This window comes from Folsomia candida, unplaced genomic scaffold (assembly GCF_002217175.1).
Source record: "Folsomia candida strain VU population unplaced genomic scaffold, ASM221717v1 Fcan01_Sc003, whole genome shotgun sequence".
NCBI classification, from domain to species: domain Eukaryota; kingdom Metazoa; phylum Arthropoda; class Collembola; order Entomobryomorpha; family Isotomidae; genus Folsomia; species Folsomia candida.
Genome location: NW_019091195.1, coordinates 2610345 through 2628680, shown reverse-complemented (window position 1 = coordinate 2628680; position 18336 = coordinate 2610345). Strand labels below are relative to the sequence as shown.

The 18336-nt window shown below is 35.7% G+C and overlaps 6 protein-coding genes across 9 annotated transcripts; 5 read left to right on the top strand and 1 right to left on the bottom strand.

Moving 5' to 3' along the window:
• Positions 1-167: 167 nt before the first annotated feature.
• Positions 168-3263, top strand: LOC110845788. The gene is made up of 7 exons (XM_022092296.2): positions 168-283; positions 358-566; positions 644-1580; positions 1658-1999; positions 2067-2230; positions 2316-2643; positions 2720-3263. The coding sequence occupies exons 3-7, from the start codon at positions 1177-1179 to the stop codon at positions 3228-3230; spliced, it is 1749 nt and encodes a 582-aa protein (XP_021947988.1). The 5' UTR covers positions 168-283; positions 358-566; positions 644-1176; the 3' UTR covers positions 3231-3263.
• Positions 3264-5327: 2064 nt separating this feature from the next.
• On the top strand, positions 5328-6998 carry LOC110847191 (alpha-tocopherol transfer protein-like). The gene is made up of 8 exons (XM_022094074.2): positions 5328-5529; positions 5597-5697; positions 5794-5944; positions 6005-6054; positions 6134-6280; positions 6365-6475; positions 6549-6706; positions 6784-6998. Exons 1-8 carry the CDS (start codon positions 5448-5450, stop codon positions 6809-6811), a joined length of 828 nt encoding a protein of 275 aa, XP_021949766.1. The 5' UTR covers positions 5328-5447; the 3' UTR covers positions 6812-6998.
• A 66-nt stretch (positions 6999-7064) lies between these two features.
• On the top strand, positions 7065-10016 carry LOC110845787 (DBH-like monooxygenase protein 2 homolog). Its single transcript, XM_022092295.2, has 10 exons — positions 7065-7345; positions 7748-7897; positions 7986-8113; positions 8188-8299; positions 8371-8571; positions 8656-8807; positions 8881-9053; positions 9122-9265; positions 9326-9503; positions 9568-10016. Exons 1-10 carry the CDS (start codon positions 7091-7093, stop codon positions 9932-9934), a joined length of 1860 nt encoding a protein of 619 aa, XP_021947987.1. The 5' UTR covers positions 7065-7090; the 3' UTR covers positions 9935-10016.
• Positions 10017-11913: 1897 nt separating this feature from the next.
• Positions 11914-13743, top strand: LOC110847487 (retinaldehyde-binding protein 1). The gene is made up of 6 exons (XM_022094438.2): positions 11914-12420; positions 12512-12612; positions 12686-12836; positions 12914-13218; positions 13305-13465; positions 13545-13743. The coding sequence occupies exons 1-6, from the start codon at positions 12309-12311 to the stop codon at positions 13552-13554; spliced, it is 840 nt and encodes a 279-aa protein (XP_021950130.1). The 5' UTR covers positions 11914-12308; the 3' UTR covers positions 13555-13743.
• On the bottom strand, positions 13458-16231 carry LOC110845786 (SEC14-like protein 2). Of its 3 annotated transcripts, none has more exons than XM_035849286.1 (8): positions 15857-16231; positions 15732-15792; positions 15618-15661; positions 15427-15547; positions 15006-15365; positions 14587-14921; positions 14390-14491; positions 13458-14310 (listed from the first exon to the last, which is right to left on the bottom strand). In XM_035849286.1, exons 1-6 carry the CDS (start codon positions 15902-15904, stop codon positions 14752-14754), a joined length of 804 nt encoding a protein of 267 aa, XP_035705179.1. In that variant the 5' UTR covers positions 15905-16231; the 3' UTR covers positions 13458-14310; positions 14390-14491; positions 14587-14751. The 3 variants fall into 3 exon arrangements, with proteins under 3 accessions (XP_035705179.1, XP_021947985.1, XP_035705178.1); XM_022092293.2 differs by having other exon boundaries at positions 14390-14921; positions 15006-15086; positions 15174-15365; XM_035849285.1 differs by having other exon boundaries at positions 14390-14921.
• A 38-nt stretch (positions 16232-16269) lies between these two features.
• Positions 16270-18332, top strand: LOC110845915 (autophagy protein 5). 2 transcript variants are annotated; one of them, XM_022092469.2, is made up of 7 exons: positions 16271-16576; positions 16649-16687; positions 16746-16831; positions 16912-17150; positions 17238-17307; positions 17450-17586; positions 17666-18332. In XM_022092469.2, the coding sequence occupies exons 1-7, from the start codon at positions 16358-16360 to the stop codon at positions 17797-17799; spliced, it is 924 nt and encodes a 307-aa protein (XP_021948161.1). In that variant the 5' UTR covers positions 16271-16357; the 3' UTR covers positions 17800-18332. The 2 variants fall into 2 exon arrangements, with proteins under 2 accessions (XP_035705177.1, XP_021948161.1); XM_035849284.1 differs by lacking the exon at positions 16649-16687 and having other exon boundaries at positions 16270-16576.
• The last annotated feature ends 4 nt before the right edge of the window (positions 18333-18336 follow it).

Genomic DNA, 18336 nt, shown 5'->3' with positions numbered 1-18336 from the left:
AAGCACGTCAGATACAACACTTCTGAACAATAGAATGAATCAATCTTATCAATGCTTGAATACCAACGACGGATCTCTTGGTCACCGCTGTTATCATCATGTCGTATTTTGATAAAACAAATACATATACAGACATCATCAGCAAGATACTCATTTACATAGTTCATTTTGCACCAACTCGATCTCGCATGATCTCGCGTCCCGAATTTTGCAATCTCAGTGCAAAAGTGACACTTTTGCATGAGTCAACCACGACTCTGCCAACATGGAAATGACAATGAGTGTAATTGATAAATTTTTAGTGACTAATAATAGTATATTTTGGAAAATTTATAAATTCTGGATATATAATTCTAGATGTGGTTTCATGGTGGTCAAGATGAGACAGTTCTCTTCGAATTTTGGGAGACAGGCACAGGAACGGGAACATTTATAGGCTCACTGATCATAATTTTTATAATATCGTTTGTATACGAAGCCTTAAAATTTTGGAGGGATCGGATGCTTCAATCACAATGGGAGAAGAGCAGGTTGCTACTTAGGTCGAAGGGTCTGCCATCTGCAATGTAAGTGAATGCATATATCTCATGAATTATAAATAAATTGTCAAGTGTGTACACTTTTTTTTTCTTTTTGTCGATAGGTCCCAAGTTTTTAGTACTTTCCACTGTTTGCAAACTCTTTTGCATATGGTGCAATTTATACTCTCGTATTTCCTTATGCTAATCTTTATGAAGTATAACATTTGGCTGTCGTTAGCCATCATTTTTGGTGCAGGTGTTGGTTACTTTACATTTGGATGGTATACAACCTCTTCCATTAATATCACTGATTGTCACCACTAAAATACACCCCAAATGATTAATGAGTTACGTCGTGTATACTTAATGTGTTATCCTACTTAAATAGTGTAACGGACTAATTGATGAATAGATGCGTATTTATAATATATTGATCAACAATGAGAAAATGAAATAATAAACAACATTGTGTTATAAAAAGAGACATTTTGTCAAAGTATGTATATGTACTAACATCTCGCGTAACATGGTTTTAAGTACGACGTAAAAATTTTGAAAATCTTGAAATCAGACGAATTAGTGGAATGAAGTTAATATGTATTTGATTTTTAAGTGTATATAATTTCGATATAAATCTTGACATCGCGACGGTGAAATGATGGAAGTAACTACTACCAAGTTGTCTGTGATATTGTCAATTATAACTGTTTTACACTCAACCCCCAGTTTCTCTAACGAATTGAATCCAGACACAACAACCGACGTTACCACGCTTCACGAAATACTCTTAAAACAAGCGACATCATTTCTTATATCCAGCTTCCAATCTGATCCAGAACTGGTGCAGGAAATTGACAAGAAAAATCACACGACGATTTACAAGTTTCTTGGCGAAGATGCAATTCTGTATGAAAGAAGTCTGAACGACGGTAAGAAAGAGGTTGTCGTGTTGACGAGTAAGGAGGACAAAATTCCCATCAAGGACAGAAAATGTACTTATGTACTGTTCAAGAGGAATCCTTCCAGTTTTACATATTTTGGCGAAGTTGTATTCATCAGGTTTGTTATACATACTACTCGTATGAATCTTTATTTCAAGAATTATATGTTTATTTTATACGACAAATAACAAATAGACCTAGCGCATCAGAAAATGCCGTGGTTATTGACGACGTTCCAAGTCTCGTAGAGTGGACACCGTTCGACGATCACTGGATTCCGGGGAGACTGCCAGTCAGACAATTTGCAATGTCATGTTCCTCCAGCATCTTGGCCTCCTGTCTCTTCAATGCAAGTGTTTTGGCAGAGAATAAATCTACCTATATTTCGTCACAGGTCCCTTTTAGCCAATTAAAAATACCACCAAAATCGTCCATGGCTCAGCTCGAATCGCTGGTTTTCAAATCATATAACGACTCAAATATCACTGATGTCAATTATGATTGCTACTTGGATATAAAACTGGGCTCGATGGAAAGGTATGTACAATAAATTCAACAAGGCATTTGGTGGATTGAATTAACATTAACATATTAAAATTTATAGTGATACCAGTGTCTTAAACGTTACCGAGATTCTGGGTGAAACGATCAAAAGTATTTTATGCATGGCAGCCCCATTACTCTGCACCTTGAATACCTCAGTTACAACTGGAATTTTGCCATTTTCTGGTAGCAAGGAAGATGTCGTCATTGGACGGAGAAAAAGAGGTTAAAAAGCAGTTTAGAAAACATTGCTTAAATTATGAAATATTTGCCTGTTGTTGGCATATTTATAATCAGTTCCCAAATCTAGATGCAATATCGCCATTGTCGCCTTACAACTATCCAGGGTGGAAAACCCAATACATGAAAATAGCCAAAGGCTCGTACACTTCTAGAAACCCTACAAAATTCTACGGTTTTGGAAATTGTCCCTGGAATAGCAGCTTCAGAGGAGACTATGTGTTCAAAAATTCCACTGGTAGTAGTGCCGATGATGTAATTAATTACTACTTGACCATCCTACGAGTTCATTGCATATCAACGATCAATACGTTACTAAAAGCTGTTGTTAAAAGTGGGATTCTTTCCCTAAACAAGGCAGAGAAAAAGTTTGAAGTCGTATCGGATCATAAATATTTGTAAGAGAATAATTAATTGAAGCAATTCTCATTATTTTATGCTAGCATTTTAATTTCTGATTCTACTCTTTTCAAGAACGCAAGGAAAGCTCACGACCGGCGAACTGATACATGTGGTCACCGCTTTTGAATTTTCAGTGTTCACAGAAATTTACGTCTCAACCATTAATGAACCCAGAAAAGATAACAGCACAATTTATGCGACAAGTTTTACGACGCCTTCTGGGAAACTATGCTCCGAAAGCATATCGTTTTTCACCACAATTTGCTTAAACTATTTGACGATCGTTCAAGACAAAGCTCCCTTGCACTTGATCTACTTGACCAGATCCATGCTTCAAAATACTCAAGCCATTTATTTTAAGCTGGTCCAGGATTCGATAAACTTGGCGCAGAGTTGTAAAGATTGCAATAAAGATATTGAACTCAACTTTAACGACAGACTACAGCTCATGGCCCTCAATCAATTCATTAGGAAGGGATTGAGTCCCGTTGAGAAGGGAAAAGTGGACGTGGATGACGCATTCAACGAATTCTACAAGGACAATGAATCCATTATTGAGAAATACGTTAAACTTTACACATAAGCCAATACAAGAAAAAATAATATATATTTATTTATCATTAATTTAACATTTTTCATTTTTTATCTCATAAAGTGTACAAGTGACAATATATAATCTTTTGATATGTAAATGCATATTGCGTTGTTTCCCAATTAATCCTAATACTGTCTGACATCAAGTCAAAAGTCTCACTGAACAGTAGTATACCTTCAGGTACCGTTCTCATGAACATTATGAAATGTGAGTGCATCAGAGGTAACGGGGACCCATAACCTTAAGTCCACGTACATACATAGATTAACCTAGAATTCAATAACGGCAATTTTAAGGGATCTAGATCAAAGTGTAGTTTGACAGTTATTCTTCTTCAAATTTGTCAATTACCGTATAAATATTTCATCTCCGCATTTTTTGAGTCTGATTTATTTCCTCGAATAATTGAACGCAGATTCCGAGTCATCGTGCATACCTATCTAAATATTTCCGTTTCATTTATAGGTCAGAAATTCTTGAGTAGGTTTGGTGGCTACTTTAATGAATGAATGAAATGACACATCTTGAATGATACCGTAGTGGAAACCTTTCTTGGCTATTAATATTCTTATTACTTGAGAATATAGATATTCTAAATATGGAAACATACGACCGGTGTCCGTGTGTAAAAGATTAAAGACATTTTACGTTGGAAAAACATTGCACAAAGTAAATGCCTTACATTTGTGCGGTCAGTAAATTTCCATATGCATGCACACAGGAAATGTCAAAGTTAGAATTTTATTGCGTCTCCAGAGTACAGTTGCAGAAACTGTACTCTGGATTAATTACAATGCACGCCCACACATTTTGACCCTACTACCCCTGTCCTGCTATTACGGTTAAGAGGAGGTACCCTACTTCTCTTTGTCTCCGAACTTAGCACTCGATGTACTCGATCTCTTGTGCTTAATGACACGGAAATATACATTTATTTATACCTTTTTCCCTTTCACTGCTGGGTGACAGAAGTTACTTGGGATGCTGTCTTTCGATTTAAACTTCATTCCTCCACAAACCCTGGCCTAAGAAAGACCTACAATTTCTAACTCTTTCGCTGTTGCCCAATACTTCCAAACAGATCAAGATGCGTTGTCTCATTGTCCTGGCGTTGGTGTGCTCCATCATCATTTCGACATGTAAGTCTCCAATAATCTAAACGTAACAATTGATAAATAATTTGTCCAAGTGCTCAGAATATGTACTAAAACTTCTCACTTTTCGTGCAGGTAACTCATCCCCAGTTCCGGAAGTCGAGACACCCGTTGCTGTCCAAGCTGAAGAAGCACCCGTCCTCGTTAAAGGGGGGCCTTTGGGGGCTCTGGGGACTCGAATGTGCTCATCTCCTGACCAGCAGTTTTGCCAGTACGCGTGCCAAATTATCACCGCAATTAATGGAATTGTTGGAAACACTTTCCTCGCCCCTTGCACAGAAGCCGCTAATACCGCCCAAGCCAATGGCCCAGCTTAATATACTGGATTTTTTAAAAATATTATAAGCATACTGTTTATTCTCTCCGAGACCACAATATCCACATAATTATACGTTTTTTATAAGTGTTTAAATTATTGCCATGCAGAGATAATAAAAGATATATTTACATGTTAACATATTAACAACTACACCTTTTTAAATTTATTTTTAAGTACATTCATTCACACTTATTCATTTGCATAAACATTTGTGGTCAATTGCATTCATTTGTTACTGGTTGTATGAATGATCATTGTAAATTTGCTAATGCATGTTTCTTTGTTGTCCAAATTTTCGAAATCAGTTTTGCATGCATTAACATGTAGATCCGGTTTTTACGGATTTCGGATTTACGTTAAAGTATTTTACAAACAGATTTTGAATTTGACATCCCAACTCCAAATACCACTTATTTACTTCACAATTACGTATACTGTTGTTGGTAAAATACGCTTTCCAAGAAAACAGGATCAAGCTTGCAGATGTTTATGTGCATGTGAGCGTGCAAACTATGTATGTACATGCATATGTACGTATGTATAATAACCAGTTCATTAGATAAATACGTCATCCATGTGCGCTTTACCAAGTAAAGACTACCTGTTGTTTAAGCTGTATATTTCGCAAACTATTAGTTGGTCAGTTCTTCTACGTGTTTCACCATTAAAACTTTATTACAAAATTTAATTTTCGTATATAACTTTATTCCGTTTCCTTAAACGAGAATTAAAATGCTCAAAAGTACAAGTCATGTTGAAGAGAAAGAGCAAAGTATTGAGAAGCAGTTGAAAGAATTGCTGGTTTTGCTTGAAGGTATGACATTATCTGTATTGTACTTATTTAATTTTAAAATTGATAAAGTCTCTCCTAATCATTTCAGACAGCAAAGACTTTAAAAAGTTCGGGGACCTATTTGACGACAAGTTTCTCAAGCAGTTCATCCGTGGGAAGAAATATGATACAGTAAAAGCGTGCGAATATGTAAGTATGTATTTAACTTACAGTAACAAATGTATATCCGTGTCCGTGTTTTTTGTCATGCAACTAATATTTTTGACCTTCTTCTTAATTGTACAGATACAAAATTATCTTTATTTGAGAACGGATAGATTTGCCGAATTTTCACGCACCTTGAGGCCTAGTATTACCCCGCTAATTAATCATGGCATGTTGCGAATGTTAAAGCGGTCTGACCAGGAGGGCAGAATAGTTGTTCTAGACCGTGTCAGTAAGTACATCGCTTTGTGATGGTCAAAATATTTGACGCTTTTCAGTCTTTACTTTTTAGGTCGTTGGGATGTGTCGATATTTGATGCAGAATGTGGCATTAGAAACTGGGTATTTAAAAAAAAATATTTTTTAGACGAGTAATTATTTTCACAAGTTCATCTTAATAATATTGTGTATAAAATCGTAGGTTCTCATGGCTGATGAAATTCTCCGGTCGTTAGATGCAGCTTGTTCCAAGGGTGTAGTCGTGCTATTGGATTTTGGCGACTACTCTTATTCTCAGGCTAGACTCCTGACCCCGTCCGTGGTCCTGAGAGCTATGAACATGCTGGTGGTGAGCACATTGGAGGGACATAAATATTCACTATTTAAATTCAAATAACTTTCTTTATATGTGTATTTCTCTTATTTATTGTAGAACTGCATGCCAATGAGATATAAAGGAGTCCACTTTATCAACCATGGACATTTAGTTAACATGTTGGTAACTGGGGTGCGACCATTTCTCAAAAAGAAGTTGAGGAATCGAGTAAGTTATTCTATACAAAAAGATTTTGAATAATTAATTAAACTCATCAAATATAAACTGTTATTTTTTATAGATTCATACGCATTCCAGCACCGCATCACTTCATGCTCACATAGCGTCAGATATTTTGCCGGAATGTTATGATGGACAGTTGACTGAAGACGACGCGTTTGACGAGGAATTTGAAAAAAGAATTTTCACTCGGGAGGACTTTTATGAAAAATTTGCAGAGTATGTAGCATTATTCATGATTTATGCGAAACCCGTTGTGATGATGTAAACTATAATGAATTTTTCCATGTATGTAGGCGTATCCAAAGTCCTGGCAAGGCTTGAGGAATTTAAGAATTGAAGAGATGACTACCTCATCGGCTACTTGAGTTATTATTTAATAATATCTGCCAATCACGCCCATTATTCTATGTTTTGTTAATTTTTTATAAGAATGATTGACATATCGCAGTATTATATCTGTACATGCATAAATTGATGTTGAAATACATCCATGTGTTGCCCTCTTGAGCACTTTTGATAATGAAGACATTTATTTATAGGAACGAGTAATAAATTGTGTTTGACTACATCCAAGAAATTTAGTGCGAAAAAGATATTAAAATGTTTTTAAGGTTTTGTTCATGGGCTATATTTTGGACATGCATCGTAAGTGGTGAAAAAGTTCAAAAGTCGTTGTCTCTCGATGGCGCTTATTCTTCGAGTTGGAGTGCAGATTTGGAGAGTAGAATAATTTCATTCGAAGTGCATGTGGCAACCAAGGGATGGATCGGATTCGGGGTGTCGCACACGGGTGGAATGGAAAAATCGGACATTTTAATTGGAGGAGTATCAGAGGATGGCGTGCCTTATTTTACTGTGATTGTCCAGACATATATACAAATTCATTAAAATATTTGTGACGTTTTCAATGAAATGAAGTGATAGGCTGACTTTAAAACCTTCTTTACTGTTCGAATTATTTTCGCATTTTTGCCTCTTTAAACTCTTGATTCTTAGATAATAATAATATTTGCAGATTCATGATATTGAAGTGCAAATGCAAGTGCAAATTTTCATTTTTTTTCGTACATTTCATTCGTTTCATTTCGTACATATTATTTTCAACGAACACGCAAATGTGATCCAGCTTACATCTTAGCTTTTGTTAGCCTGCTTGTAATTTTAACTTTTATGTACATCCATGTGATAATGCGATTGATACGATAAATTTCTTAATGACCTGAACGTACTCATGTGGTTATGTAAAATGCATTACAGGATCGACATGGAATAGGCACTGTTGAACCTGTTATTGATAACCACCAGGACTGGGTTCTGGAAGAAGCATCAGAAAACGCAACTCATACATACCTAAAGTTCTCAAGAAACTTTGAGACTTGTGACGGAGAAGACGACATTGCGATAGGAGTATGTGCACATATGCACAATTATCCATTAGGATTAACATTGTAAAGCTAAATTAGAGAACTATTTATTGTTCTTTATTGCGACACAGGAGGACACATTAAAGCTGATTTGGTCGTTTGGTTCGAGTGATGAAATTAAGTATCACGGTGCGATAAATCGGGGATCACTTCATATCAATTTTCTAGATCCCCCAATGCCAGATCCAGACACGAGTGGGTGAGAATATTACACGCAAATTCGTTTCTCCACACTATGCAACTGAGATATTCAACTAATTTAAAATACCAAAGATTTCAGACCTGGGTGGTTCAAGCGAACGATGTGATGCCAAGTGATAATACGTCGTATTGGTGCACTATACACAAGCGGCCGCAAATGAACGCCGTGCACCATGTCGTTGGGGTAAGAAATATATTGTAATAATCAGTGATTTTGGTATTATTGGATTTTTGTAGCTTAAATTTTCGGAATAGTTTGACACTCGGTTTGACTCTCCTGAAGCAGAACGACACACACATCACTTTATTTTCCGAAAGTGTGTGGCTCCACGAGGAACAGATCCAAAGGAACTATTTGAACCTCATGTCGGTCAACCTGGACAAGACTGTAAAGCCCGACCGTTTATACAGGGTCAATGTGGAACGTATCTTTTTGTCTGGGCTATTGGTGGCCGTGTAATTAATTATAGGCTGATTTTTTTGCATTCCTTTGTTTAAAATACTTAAATATTTATTGGTTCAATTGTAATTTCTTATTAGAAAACAATGTTTCCGGATCATGTTGGTCATCCTATCGGAGAAACAGGGGAAGATGAATATTTTATGTTGGAAATTCACTATAATAACCCTTTAGAAACCATCGGGCTTCAGTTTCCGACTGGACTGGAAATATACCACACTGAAAAATTACGGTACGTCATGTGTGCGAAACCAAGCTATTTGGTAAAATCGTCAAACGCTGCTTTTACTTACAACTTTTGTTAGACCCAACGAAGCAGGAATAATGACTCTTGGTCACATTGTTTATTGGGCACAAACTATACCTCCAGATTCCGAAGATTTTCATGTCTACGGTCATTGCTCGTTAATGTGCACAAATCGATTTCCTCCGAATGGGTTGAATGTGTTCAATATCTTGCTGCACTCTCACATGTCAGGTGAATCCGTGATGGTTTCATGAGTAGTACGTACATTAATATTACTAGATTCTCGGCTTTTCATTTAGGACGAAAATTGAAGCTGCAACAATTTAGGGATGGGAAAGAGCTTCCTTGGTTTGCATATGACGACTTTTACGACTTCAATTATCAACAGAATCGCCCTTTGCGAGAGGAAAAGAAGATAATGCCGGGAGATAGCTTAGTCATGAGTATGTGAACCAATGAATATTTCAGATTTGTTCAAGATGTAAGCCTAAATTTGTCTGCAGATTGTGTATGCGATACAAAGTGGAAAAATGGCAGCGTTGTGATTGGTGATCTAGGAATTACTGACGAAATGTGTGAGGCATTTATCTGGTATTATCCGAGAATCTTAATTGATACGTGTATGAGTTCATACAACCCCATAAACATCCTCCGAGATTTTGGGATCCAACATATGACCAGGTTTACAAGATATTGATAACAAAAGTAAGGTACAACTATATCTATCTTTGAAATATTTATCTAGTGCGGGTGCTGGGGAAATGGATCCAGTGATCAGACGCCCAGCCCACCTCAATGGGACGCGTTACACAACGTATCTCAGTACAATGTTCAATTGGACCTCTGAATTTCGAGAAAAGTATCAAAATAATTTGAAGACGTCGCATCACCTTCAAGTTTGCGCATCTCTTGCAAATTTCACTACTCTTCCAAGAGCCGAATTTGTGAAATTTCCTGCAGAGATTGAACCCTATGAGCCTTATGATGCATGTGCACGACAAGGAACTACGCCTGATCCCACAAAAGATAATGGTGCACTGATGCTTGACCATTCGCATCTTTTGTCGTTACTATTCGTTTTATGGGTGTTTCTCTTAGAATATATTCGTTAGACGACAAAAAGTAATACTGCTTTTCATTCGATAGGGCGAGCAAAATAAATATTTATTCACGAATATGTATGAATATAAGGAATTACAATTATCGAATATACATAGTCTCAACTTAAAAAGTGATAGTAGAGTAGACGACTATATTAGGTCAGTTTTAAGGAATTTCAAATTTATTCTTATTCCATTGAAAAGCCAGTTAAATTTCAAGTAGAAAACATGTATCAAACTTGAAAATACATTCCACCTGTGCCCATGAAAAATTGGTCACGAAAGAGAAAGCTCCATCAAAAATACGCACGAAATTAATTAATTATTAATTAATAATAATAATTGTCATTCCCGGGTCAGAAATTTTTTTGTGACCCTGACGCATATATGGGGTTCAGAACAGACCTTTTCCTCAATTGTAATCAGTATTTGGTGGTGAAGTTGACTTCGGTTCGAAAATTCCAACGTTAAACCTAAAGTGCAAATGAAGTCAGAAATGTGGATTTTAATCCAGTTTTTCACGAATTTCGCTGTAAATGCTACTGTGGACGCCTTCACAAAGGTCGGTGGCTTTTCACCCGATATGGACTAGTTGAGGGGGTGCTCCAGTTTCATCAGGACGTTTATCAAATATTTTTTGAAACTATCTTCTCTCCTTAATCAAGGAAATTGGGCTGTTTTTGCTCAATTCCGCCGATTCCCGCCAAAACCATGAATGGAGCCTGATAAGATAACATTTTGACCTTTATTTTGTAATCAGCTAACCCTTAGAATATTTGACATAAAACGTGTTAGTTTTTTTGCTGAAATATGTTCCTGTCGTAAAGAAATTATCATCGGTAAACGGGGTACTTTTTTTGTTTTTTTCACCGTACCGTTTGGGGAGAGAGGTCGATTTTTTGACCATTGCTTAGGCTTGGGATATCTGTAGCATGTGACGCTTTTTAATCGAAAAGACCTTCATCTTAGAGTCACTTTTCAGTGTTAATCTGGTCTGTAAAGTTGAAAGGTCATTTATGTGGCCAAAGTCTCCGGCGTCAGATAGAGATTTTGTGCTATTCTGGTATTTAAAGCTTCGGACATCACTGTTATCTTCCTTGACCTTGGACCACTGAAACCTTTATACCAAAGATAGACCCTGTCTCTTAGGTTAGTTTAATAGTTTGGGCAACCAGATCGTAGTTGTACTGGGACTGTTACACTACATCAAACATCGTGCATTTTTTTCTCGTGAAAAAGTGAAAAATTATTGCCGCGCGCGTGTAGCTAAGCTCCTCCTACTTTTGACCTAGTGACGTCAAGTAAAAACGGTCAACACCAATTATAGGCACTGAATGTATGTACAAACCGCGAATGACCTTTTAATTTTATGTTGACCCGTTCAAAAACTACGCTCTACTATCACTTCTTATGGTAAGACTATGTATATCTAGCTTTCAACCGCAGGAATAATTCACAGTCTTGTATTGTCGCTTGTTTGAAAGAGATTTTTATGCTACATAAGCATTTGTCAAAGAACTCATTTAATGGTGATTCATATTTAGCATTTATAAACGACTGACTAAATTTTCATTCTCTACGCATACCAAGAATGCATGTATGTAATTACCTAAATCTGTATAATGTACCATTCAATATTGACTGTGTATCTAATCATGAGATACAGATATCTGTGTACATGCGTCCAGCAGTTACTCTAAAAGTGCTGATGTTGTTGATGGATCCATTAATGATTGACCACTTGATCATATACCATACATCACACAATTCTTCTGTTGACTGGAATGTACATCATGCTTAATTTTATCAGAGATGATGAAGGCCACGTACAATTTTTAATGCATTGAAGTCAGTTGACTCTATTGTACCATTTTGGTACCATATAATCCATCAAGCGTATGTATGTATATACATTATATATACGTACCAGGTTAGGTTAAGGAAATATTTGCTATGTAGAACTCCGATATAATTATTATTGATAGGAATATTTTGTTCGTTTAAGACCGAAGGCAAGTAAATCTTTGAGTTTCAAGTCTCATCTCCCGTTATTGCATGGTAAAAAGGGTGAGATTTTTGTTGAGTTGGCATTGCATAAAGGTATCTTCTTTTCAGTAAGATCTCCAATACGCAAAGTACATACATATACAACAAAGGTACTAAGGAAAGAAGTTACATGCATAGAAGTGTACGTATAACCTTCAACTTGAACTTTTTTGGCATGCAAGACTAACTATTTACAACAAGCAGATCAACTTAATTTTGTTACTTGGTTGTGAATGATTGAGCAGTATTACATAAAATATCGGTCCAAGTTTTATGCTAAAACACATTTTAATTAATCAACATCGTTTTATTGTTTATAACGTGCAAATTTTAAGTCAAGATGACACTTGTTCAAGATAAAAGTAGCGTATTGTCCAATAATTCCAACTTAAACCGCAACGACTCTCCAGAATTGTTGCAGCAATTACAAGAGTTAAAGCATTTGATGAAAGGTAAAACAATCAAAATATACAATTACTAAGCAGTACAATATTTGGCCTATTATTATAACACCGTGTTCTGATTGCATATGCACATATGTAGATGACGAGAATTTGAAGGACTTTATCGAATTCTTTGACGATGATTTTCTGCTAGCATTTATTAAAGGGAAAAAGCTGGATCTGGGAAAAGCTTATACAACCGTACTGATTACTTTTTGTTATACCTTCGTTAATTCTGAATGTAATTGAGTAACACAATTAATTAAATTCTTAGTTGGTCAACTTTATAGACATCCGGCGTCGCAAATATCGTCACATCTTCAAACCACTCGTACCCAGCAAGAATGCTTCACTGAATGCAGGAATTTTGCGAATATTGAAAAATAGAGATCACCGTAACAGATTCGTTCTAGTAAATCGAACCTGTAATGCGATACACAAACTAAAAAATATACGAAAAATGCAGCCGTTACTTTGAACTAATAGCAACTTCTTGTTACAGGGAAGTGGAATTGCAAGCAAGTTAGTGCTGACGATACGAATGCAATGTTCATGCTAATCATGGACGAGTATTTTCGAGTGGATTGCCACAAGACGGAGGGTTTAGTTGGAATTTTCGACATGTTCGGTTTTAGCATGGACCACGTGAGAGAAGCAACGCCAAATAAAGTTTATCAACTAATTGATTTACTTTGGAAAAATGTTCCAGTCCGTTATACAGCGCTTCACATTGTGAATACGGGTTTCTTTATGAATTGTCTGTTGAAAATTGTGCATCCCTTTTTGCCCAAGAAAGTTCGAGAAAGGGTAAGTGCTAATCAATATGATGACAAGTATGCCAACTTATATATTTGAGAAAATTGCACTAACTATATAACTACAAATTACCTTAGTTGATCATTCATTCAAATGATTTGGCTTCTCTACACGCCCATATACCAAAGGAAATCCTACCCGAGTCACTTGGGGGTCCAATTATAGAAGAGGAGGCGTTCGATATTAATTTCGAGCAAAGAATACGAAACAAGGAGGAATATTATCAAAAATTTTCAGAGTAAAATTATGACTTTAATTTAGTTATATTTTAAATCATATACATCCAAATATTATCTGACGTTTTTGTGAATCTGCAGGAAACTGTGACCTCCACAAGAATTGAGTTTACCAAGAATATTATCATCACATTTGTAAAATTAAAAATTCGAATTGGGTATTGTACAAACCATTTTTAAACCGAACTGTGATTCACAATACTATATTATTATTTAGCTGCTATTTACTCAAATTAGAGTCTTCTTAATAAAAAAGTAAAACTTTATTACATACATACCAGATGCACATAATGTGTAATGTACTTACAAGAAATATAAAATTTCATTGAACTTAGTGTGGTCATCAAAATTACAACTCACTGGATGACCATTTTATATCTATAAACTGATTCATGCTTAATAATTTACAGTTGCTTTCAACACTTACAATCGAAACTGTTTCCCTCCCATGTCCCATTTATTCGTTGAAGTTTCAAGAGTCCTGACCATAGAACGGCATACTTGGTAGTGAGATAGGTGCACAGCCTTTTCAATACCCAGTCGTTGGGGGGCGGACGGGAAATAATCTTGTCATCATCAGTATCATCACCCAATGGCGTCTTTATCAGTCGTGTCACTTCTTGGCAGACGAGGTTTCGCAAATATCTTCCCATCCAGTGGGTGGAACTACAGTTGACATGCCGCTCAAAAGGGAACGAGTATTTTTGTTGGAGTAATGTAAAGTTTTTGGAACAATGAATAGTCAGAACGGCATTGGGCAGCTTAGCTACCTCACTTGGTTCCACGGGGAAATCGTTCCACAGCCCAGTTCGAGAAACCATTCGAAATGCAAGGATGGCCAGGAGCACTGATGTAAAAAGTTATATACTTTGTAGTATTATACTACTAGTTTAAAGTAGTTTAAGAGAACTAAATTAAAGGTTTACCTATAAGAATCATTGTCCCGATCCTTTCCAACAACATTGTTCTAGGATGATTTACTCTTTCTTTTGTTCGCCCGATTGACTTGCTTACCATAAAATCTAAAACTAAAATATCTAATTGACTGATTGTGAAAGTTGTGTTATGCCAATCTATAATAATTTGTTTTGCATTTAATGAATAAAATATGTAACAAATTTACTTTTATTTTGACAAAATGGAATTTGTAATTGTAGCGGTCAACATATGGAACTTCCCAAAATTACAAGTGAGTGAGTGACTTGAGTGGATTCAGTAAACGCAACGCAACAAACTTTTTACCAGTCATGCGGGGCAACTGGATAAATGAAACAAAAATGCCTCTCTTTTATGTATTTATTCCAAGATAACTGACAGGAATTGCATTGTCGGGACAAAGTTCTCGCAAGACTGGAACATACTTTTTCTTGTCTGGACCGAATACTCGAATTTTGGATGATGTTCTTTTCGATAAGAGAGGGCTAATAATGTTCCACGCTATGTAGAATGGATATGGGGCTGGTGAAAATTAATAAAGGTAACTTACAATAAGTGTACTTGTGCATTATGGTAAAGTTACGTTAAAAAGAATATATAAAGTACCATTGACAATTATGACGTTTTGCAGTATTTCTGGATAATTTTGTTCTAATAACTGAAACCCAGCGTAGACTATCCGTGAAGCTACAAAATATATGTTCAAGAGTTGAATAGCTGAATATACATACACTTTTAGAGAGAAATTAATTTGTATATGCTCAGCTAGCTTACTTTCAAAATGAGACACTTTATGATAAGTGAGTCCTTCAAATCCGTAAATGGCTACGAGTGGTTTGTTCCCATGATTCTTGACTTGCTCCAAGACATATTCCAAGGTCCGTATTGTCAGTTTCATAATGTCGTCACGCCGTCCTTGCTCCACAAAATGACGAATATTCCATTCACCCCCAGGAACCCAAACCACTGAAGAATAGTCATAGTAGTAAATAATACTGTATTCTTAAAAGTTAAGTAATATAATTACCAGGTCCCCCATTATGACTTGTTCCCGTGAATGAAAATTTAAAGTCATCCTCCATGTCGCGTGGAGCAGGCCACCCATTTAACAAGTATTCCAAATTTACATCTTTTTGCCATTTAATGTGCTGTAATTTATTTGTTTACTAGAATTAGGACTAACAATACATTTAAAAAATATAAATATAAACATATTACATTTCTTAGCATGTCCTCTGCTTTTCCTTGATCAAAATTTCTTGCTACATGTTTCAATCAGAAGATATCAAGAAGCTATGTAAAATTGTGAACAAGTTTCCAAAACAAACTTACCTATTAGAAATCGGAGACACTTGGCCTCATCCACTTGAATGTCAGAAACTCTTTTCTGGAACTGATTTATTAAGTTTATTACACCTTTGTAATATTCAATGCACATGTAGATTGGAATTATTTACCTCATTTAAAATTTCAGATTCACGTCTGCTGTTCTTTTCAGAAATCATTCTATATTTTCGTAACTTCTTTATCCCAAGTTCAACAATCACAATCAACAACCAACTAATTGTGAGCCAAACAACCTCACAATGATTATATATTTCGCGAATAATCCTTTAGAAATTAGGGATAAATTATTTTAACCACAATTTTTTGCATGAGTTACATTCCAAACACAGCCAATCATGTGGTAATCACTAGAAGGTCAATGCTAATTTCTAAACTGTTATATCATTTTCATACTTTCATATTTTTCTAGAGCATTTGTGTATCATTTAATTTAATTTTACAAATATCATGAAAATGCAATCTTGCTTTTTGTTTCTTTGTGCTTGATGGGGCATGGTGCTCTCTCTCCGCGAAAGGAGAATGGTCAAAGTATATTTATCTCTCGCGACGATGAGTCAATTAGACTATTTACACTACATTATTATGCTTAACACAACGACTCATCATCATCGATGAGTAGTGGTAGATATTCCTTCCGACCGACGACAAAGGTCAAGAAGACAAGGTCTACCAACTATTTGGGAGGAGGAGGTGGTGGAGGTGGGAGATTGAGGATGGCTGACGACCGAGAAGTTCTTCGAGAAATTTGGGATTCCAAACTTCCCGTGTCGTTTGCTCTGGCGGAGGAGGAGGTTTACACGGTCAAACCTCCTGAACCATATTACCTCATGGTATGCGACTTTACTTTTCGGCCAGGAATTAAATTTCATCCTATAAGTGTAAATTCTTTACATGTCTCTCAGGTTCCAAGACTTTTATACTTTCCCCTCGTCACAGATAAAGTAATATATCAAAATTAAAAATATTTAATAATTTGATCTTAAGTACTTTGTTCTGCAGGTTCGCAGGCATTTTGCCCAGCATGTTAACCCTGAAATTGCTAACAATGAGATGTGGCTAGAGTACAACGGTCAACCAATCAAGTGGCACGTATATTTTAATTTGTCGTTTCAATTTTCTTTAATTATTAGCATGTATTAATTGATGCACGGACAAAACATTGCAGGAATCATCCAATTGGTCTGTGGTTCGACTTATTCTCTGATGGAATTTTACCATGGTCGATATCAATACACTTTGATAAGTTTCCGGAACAAAACGTGTGCAGGTGTCCATGCAAGGATGCAATTAGGTCGCAGTTTATGTCCGTACTTAAGGAGGCTGACGCGTTAAAACATAAAGGACAAGTGATCAATTCTATGCAGGAAAAAGACCATAATCAGCTTTGGCTTGGATTTCAAAATGGTAATTTTTATCAATATTTATGTGTATCATGATATTTCTCTTGAGTTAAATTGTAGTAATTAATTTGTTTGTTTACTGTTTGTATAGATAAATTTGATCAATTCTGGGGTGTAAACAAGAGGCTTATGGAGTCTCCTGCTGGAGAAGGATTTCGCAAGTATTATTATTATTATATATTAATTATTAACCTAAATTAGTTTAATATATCGACTATGTTGTAACATTACAACATAATCGCATAAATTTATGCGATGCAAATATGTTACAACATTGATTAATGTCTAAATGTTGATTTACAGTATTCCTATACGATGCTACACACCTGAGAAATTTGCTATGCAGAGATTAGTCAAGCCAGTTGATGATGCCAATAACTCTTGGACGTCTTTACACGACGCACTAATAGAGTTCTTTCCTGATTTTGACGCTTCCAAAGGTATATATTGATATATAACATTCTTTATAATGATAAAGTAATTGATACTAAATATATGTGACCCATTTTTATTACTTAGTTCGGATACTAATTCATGGAATAGAGCCCCCATTAAATTCTCCGATACAATGGCTAAGTGAGCATCTGAGTTATCCGGATAATTTTCTTCACGTTGTTATCCTTCCTACAAACTTTTCATCGGTTCCATCTTGAAAATTTATGAGTTTTGAAACAAGAAACGCACGAAAGTTGAAGAGAGAGAGAGAGAGAGAAATGTGACAGCTGAAAACTGAACCTGTCTATTTTATTCCGAAAAAAATTATCTTAAGAGAATTATTTGATTTACGGGAATTTCCTACATAACGTTACTTTGCACGCCGTTTCTGATTTTATAATGACACTTTATCAACACTCGCTTTGACGCTATAATGAATTGTACCACTAATTATTATCGTATAGTAGCTTACATTTCGAAAGAGTAAATATTTGTTATGCGACAATGAATTTTACATGGTGAGAATTTTTTAATCATACTTAATTCATTTTGGAATTGTTCGTCCTAAGCTAAAATTATATTACATTTAATCCTAAATACATTCATAACTATAAAATACCGAGATTAAGACTTACTCATATTTCCGAAGTGCTTTCGCGTTTTTTACGTATATGTACATTCAAAGTAATGATACCATGAAACTGTGAACTTGTGTCATAAGATGGAATACAGAAAAATAGTGGTGAAGTAATTTT